We start from the raw sequence: 5,844 nt of genomic DNA on the forward strand, positions 1-5,844 counted from the left end.
GGCAATTGTATGAAAATCAATATATGAGACAACTATTTGATCCCAAATAGCTCCTCCAGAAAGATTGTGATAATCTGGGGTAACAGAGCTTTCAGCATAGTTAATGCGCTTATTCACCCGGTGTCCGTTGATTGGGATGGGGATTTGATACGAGAGAATTTCTGGCACATTCATGTTGAACATATATTGCAAATCCTATTCATCAGCATGAAACTGGGGATTTTGTGGCCTGGCACTTGACAAAATCAGGGGTTTCAGTGTATACTGGGCCATACTACAGACAATGGAAAGACAACTATGATAGCGACAGTCTCCTTGGGTCTCAATGATGCCTAAACTTCACGACATTTGTTGACTAATCAAATAAAGTAAGGGAGAACCTACGCGTCAGGTGCCTAAAAGAACTTCGCAGTTGGAGCCTAGAAAACTTTTGTGCCGTTGGATTGACATCCAACAACGCTGCCACTTTGGATCATCTTCCTCCTAAGGCTTAAATCCTAATCGCCGAACCCAAACCCAATGTTCTTCCTCCTCTGGCGGCGATGCCACAGCGTCCCCGGCTTGAGCTGTGCGATGTCTAATCTCAAGTGCGAGGGGGCTCATTCAAAACCTAACGATCTGGATGTTTTTGCCCGATGAATAGCAACTGCGATAAAGCAAAGACAATACGTACAAATAGCAAAGAGTATGGTCACTATATGTTCCGAACTCTGTAGTAGCAGTTTCTGAATCACAAACGAAATATTTCATGGATTTTGCATAACTTCATCCTACCAAGTAGCAAATGCAGCTTGAAAGGACATTTCTTTCAGCTCTCAGAATTATGCCAGGTGAGCTTAGAAGGAAGAAGTATGGGTAATCTTGCTACTGCACTACCTGATTACACAGACAAGGTCAGACAATTTGCATACCTTCATGAGACTGACAAACTGATCATCACTCGTGCATGCATCAACTGTTGTTAGAAAATTAAATGACTTAGCAAGGGGAAAAATAGCAGGACAAACTGATCATCAATAATAATCAACGAAGCTTGTGCCGCCAAAGCTGCTATCAATGTATACATAGCAGCACATATACGAATCATCTATCTTAGACCTAATAACCTGCTAGGCACAAAAAGGAGACAAAATTTGCAGGTTAAAATCTTCTCAAGCCTGAGAGATTGTCCTATAAACTAGGTCAAGTTTTCATGAGAACATATAGCTATACATAGCTGTGCAAAAGAATCTGGCTGTGCCAGCTCTGACACTTTTACTTCATTTGTAATATTCTTCAGTCTCTAGTGGAGGGTGGCACGGCCAGCTCTTCCTATGCTGTTACGCCTTATCCCCTCGAGGATTGAGAGGTCATCGTGCAATGTGAATGGTGCACTGAAAAGAGAGTTGCGAACATCTGGTTAAGAGCTCGAACTGCTAATATGGAGAGAAGAACGGGAAAAAAATACATACCCATTGAACTCGAAATGGGCAAACTTTGAGTCTTCTGAAATCTCAATTTCCACCCTTGCTTTCCTAGATGTCTGCTTAAAGAAAAATGACATTAAATACACTTGCACGTATCTTTTTGCTCAGTCTTTCTATATGCCAGTCTTTTATCCGAGAAAAGACGTTACTAGCACAGCGTAGGAATACCATACTAAATAAAGTAGCCACACACCCCTCGAATATAGCATTAAAAACCCAGGAAATTTCAATTCTGGAATTTTGGGATTTCAAACCTGGGTGCTCATTGTACACCCGTGTTCAGTTTTAGAATGGGTGCCCATGGTAATCTCGTTAAAAAACTAAAAAAATCCTATGTATAGAAAAAACTATTTGGATGAATCATATGCTGGACCGTATTTCCTTCGCCACGGATACCATGGGCACCCATTCCGCACGAAACTGAAACCAGGTGTACAATGGGCACCCAGGCTTAATATCCCAAAATTTCAGAATTGTTTTAAATTTCCTGGTATTTTTTAAAGGCTATATTCATATAGGGGTGTGTGATACCTAGGAGCTCCAATGCATTTCCCCTACTAACTACTGCTTGTTGTAATCTACGTTGCTACATTAGGTCAGCAGTTGTAAACATGGGAATGTCAGACTGCAAGTTGAGTACAAGGGTGATCTAGATACAGTTATATATGTTACAGCTTAGTTGCAACTGACTGGGTTAAGCATCTCCGACAGTTGCAGCGCAAGAAAAAAAATACCTTGACCAATACAAATGGAAGGCGGATGCCATTGACGTTCTCTGCTGAGCTTTGCAGTGTTTCGTTACGTAACTTGATGTTTTGGAGATCATCAAACTTTAAATGAACAAGAAAGAATCATCAGGAGATATCAAATACAGTGGTATATATAATAGTAGGAGACAACAAAACCAAAGAAAAGTGCTGCATAGTGTAAACAACTTACCTGTTTTTCGATTTCCTGAAGGAGTGCCTTCTTGTGCCTAATCTTGTTGACGAGTTCTTTGCGAACTTCCTTTTAAAAAGAAGATGGTAGCAATCAAATAATAGTCATATAGGAATGGATTACTGTCCATCTAGCCTGAAAACCAAGCACGAATACTGACCTCCAACTTCTTTAGCTTTTCATATCTGTAATTTGAAAGGCCCATCCACCGTATCTCCTTTTTTTCTTTTGCAATAACACGAAGTGCAATGAGAACGTTGAAAGCATCATACACTCTCCGCCTAATATTCTTCTCATCAAACTACAAAGATAAATTTATTTTTTGTTAGCACGTAAGTTTTGCACATATGATTTTGTTTTTTGCAGTTTGATGAGAAATGAACTTGAAAGTTCTCGGAGTGATGTCGACATTTAGGTTTGGTCCCGATCTTCTATGTTTGATGTTTGCTGTAACTTACTTGTCCAGTTTTCTGTTAGGTTGGTGTGTTCTGCCGTCGTAGTTGCAAAGACAGTAAGGTGGCGGTGCTGGTTAGAGGTTCTACAACGTATGCATGTTTGTAATAAGCTGTCTGGACCCATGACATTTGGCGGCCGACACTCTTTGTACTAATTCCATGCCAAATGAAATTGGGAGTGATGCTTCTTAATTCGAAAATAGATAAATAAATGCAGAAAGGGAACAGAGAAATCCATATTATACAAATAATAGGAACAAACCCCTTGACCAATATGTGCCATGGACTTCAGCTCTGAATAAATTTCATCCGCAACCTGTAATAGACAGTAGCTTGTTGAGGTAGTTAATGACTCAAACAGGGAGAAAATAAATCAGTTCCCAAAGATATATCTTTGAAAGGCATGTTATGTATCAGAAAAAATGGCATGGCAGCAATGTAATAGAAGTATTGACTTTTATGCCTTTCAGCATTTAAATGATAGGATAATTATTTTTCGTTGGCATTCAGGATACTCTTTGTGCTTCATAAGCAGACTGCACAGTTACAGTTTAGATAAAGACATGCAAAATTACAGCAAAACTTCATTGATATTTAAACGTAGCATTCAAGGGTGATGTATCATGGCCAATCAGTGAAGGGTACACGTGTTTGGACTTTGGAGAATACCTCATTGTATGTTGTTCTTCCTTTGGCTTCAACTTTCTCACAAACTGCAAAATCATGTCAAATGCTCATCAGATAAAAGTACAAGTGTGTTAGTAATTTAACTTTACATTCTGGCAGAAAAAAAACTCACATCAAAAAGGTTATAGCGAAACATCTAGTACAAGGTATAACCCTCTATTGCACAAATATGACCTCGCGAAATTTCTATCAAAACAACTTCCTCTGACGTAGAACCAGTGTAAACCAAAAGGCAACTGCAATGAGCGATGAACATTATGTAATGTCACCAACATACCATCCTGTAAATCTCTACAGGGAAACAGGATTCCCCCCCCCCCCCACCGGCGCGGCGGGGGAACCACCAATAGGTAAGCTCTGAATTCCTCAGGCACACCCTCCAGTTGGCCATTCTACAGAATTCAGTTGAGGTAAACAAAGAAATATTCTCCGACAAAATCCCTCAACAAATGGAACCTACACGAAGATTGGAATCTGCTACAGCATATCCACTATCCAGAGCAAAGAAAGCATTGGAATCCTATACATCCCTGTGAAGAACCCCAAACTACGCATCAAATCGCCCAAAATGATTCCTTCTAGAATCGTTCCACAAACCGCCGAGCAATATATGCGCGACGAACCACGGCACTTAATTAGCAAACGCTCGAGCTTTAACCATGGCGCATCATCTGACCTATTTTGCTGTATTCGCGGAGCCCCCAACCGGTGATCCTCTGTGCCGCAGCCTTCTCCTTCTTCCTATCTTTATCCGGGTCAACGGCCTCCTTCCTTTGGACCGCATTGCCGCCGCCGCTGCATCAAGAAACCCCCAAAAAATCCCCTCCGCTAAAGCCTCGATACGAAGGATTTGATCAAGGAACCGAGAGCAAGGACGGATGGTGGTTACCGTTTGGGAAGCGGAGGGACACTGGAAGCTTCGAGAATGTGCACGCCGGTCAGGTCCAGTGCGGCGGGAGCGGCCGCAGCAGCACCGCCGCGGGGAGGCGCCATTGCGGTTCGAGTGATGTTTCGGCTGTCCCGAAAGGGGGGGAGAGAGATTGTGTAAAAGTCGCGTTTTTACCCTTTTACCAGAGTATAAAAGGATTCTGTTTTTTAGGGAAGAGTAAAAGAATTCTTACTTTACTCCAAAGAGGAGAGGACAGGTCATGTACATTTATTATATACACCGCTGATTTGTAGCTAGTATATATGTTAAATTTTTGAAGTTTATAATAATCCAAACGATTATTTACTTTTGTCAGAGCATGAACAAAATTTTCCTTCATGGTGCCTTTTTCTTGCAATATGCTTCATCTGTTTATAAATATAAAATGTTTTGGATGGTTCAATATAGACTACATACAGACAGAAATGAGCAAACAAGCACATTAAAACATGTCTATATATATTTGATATACAAAAAAGTTTGAACATCTTATATTTGTAAACAGAGGGAGTACTTACAATTTTATCTTTCAAGTTTTAAAAAACATGATTGCAAGGCCTTTGGTCCCTTCTTCTTGAACCTGCACAATTACAAAACATATGAAAATGAAACAAATTGTATTTCATCATACTATAGAAGAAACATAGGAATTCATGAGCCATAGGAGTTTTGCAAAAAAGTTAAGCTGAAAGGAGATGCCCTTAACTAAATGAAAAATGACACATACAAGAAAGTTGTGAACTCTATAATCTCACAAACCAAGTAACACGTACTGAATTCATAATGGGTGAAATCCAATAAAACTAGAAACAACAACAAAAAGAAATCATACAAAATTCACTTGATTAAAAAAGGCCCTTAAAACACACAGTGTGACAATAAAACATAGACTTGGTTATAAACATATTATCTTTGTTTCATTTCACTTGTCACTTTAGAAAATCTATGTATATCGAGGAGAAATTATGAAGTGTTGCTTAGACTAGAGGTAACGGTAATGCGTTGGCTCATAAAGTGTCATAAATCTCATGCATGCATTGGCTTGCTACAACTCTGGCTTCTAATACGTAATGAAATACAAAATAGAAAAACAAAATACACAATGTGATGTAAATTAAACCGATAAAAGTACTTATAGAAAAGTATATCTATCCACCTGCCTCGCACATTTGGTAGTCTTCCATGCATAGAAACATTTCAAGGGTCCATCTAGCTACGTAATGATGGACCATATCAGTGTTGAAGAGCACTACAGAAATTGAAATCTCTTACGTGTTACCACTCATGACTCGTGAGCTGGAAAATATCATGATTCAGTTTATGCACTAAAATCATGGATGTGAACTCTTCGTGGATGTTATTTTGGAGA

At 39.6% G+C, this 5,844-nt stretch overlaps 1 protein-coding gene across 1 annotated transcript; it reads right to left on the reverse strand.

Annotated features, from left to right (window-relative positions):
* Positions 1 to 994: 994 nt before the first annotated feature.
* LOC123440094 (transcription factor-like protein DPB) lies at positions 995 to 4,584 on the reverse strand. Its single transcript, XM_045116676.1, has 9 exons — positions 4,437 to 4,584; positions 4,224 to 4,342; positions 3,530 to 3,573; positions 3,123 to 3,176; positions 2,566 to 2,706; positions 2,406 to 2,474; positions 2,201 to 2,296; positions 1,452 to 1,522; positions 995 to 1,373 (listed from the first exon to the last, which is right to left on the reverse strand). Exons 1-9 carry the CDS (start codon positions 4,538 to 4,540, stop codon positions 1,283 to 1,285), a joined length of 789 nt encoding a protein of 262 aa, XP_044972611.1. The 5' UTR covers positions 4,541 to 4,584; the 3' UTR covers positions 995 to 1,282.
* Between the last annotated feature and the right edge of the window lie 1,260 nt (positions 4,585 to 5,844).

Source organism: Hordeum vulgare, chromosome 3H (assembly GCF_904849725.1).
Source record: "Hordeum vulgare subsp. vulgare chromosome 3H, MorexV3_pseudomolecules_assembly, whole genome shotgun sequence".
Lineage (NCBI taxonomy): Eukaryota > Viridiplantae > Streptophyta > Magnoliopsida > Poales > Poaceae > Hordeum > Hordeum vulgare.

Coding starts and splice junctions, on each gene's coding strand:
- LOC123440094 (XM_045116676.1), bottom strand. CDS start 4,540: ATGGCGCCTCCCCGCGGCGGTGCTGCTGCGGCCGCTCCCGCCGCACTG. Junction 3,177..3,529: donor GAAGAACAACATACAATGAG/GTATTCTCCAAA, acceptor TGTCTATTACAG/GTTGCGGATGAAATTTATTC. Junction 2,475..2,565: donor AAAAGCTAAAGAAGTTGGAG/GTCAGTATTCGT, acceptor TCTTTTTAAAAG/GAAGTTCGCAAAGAACTCGT.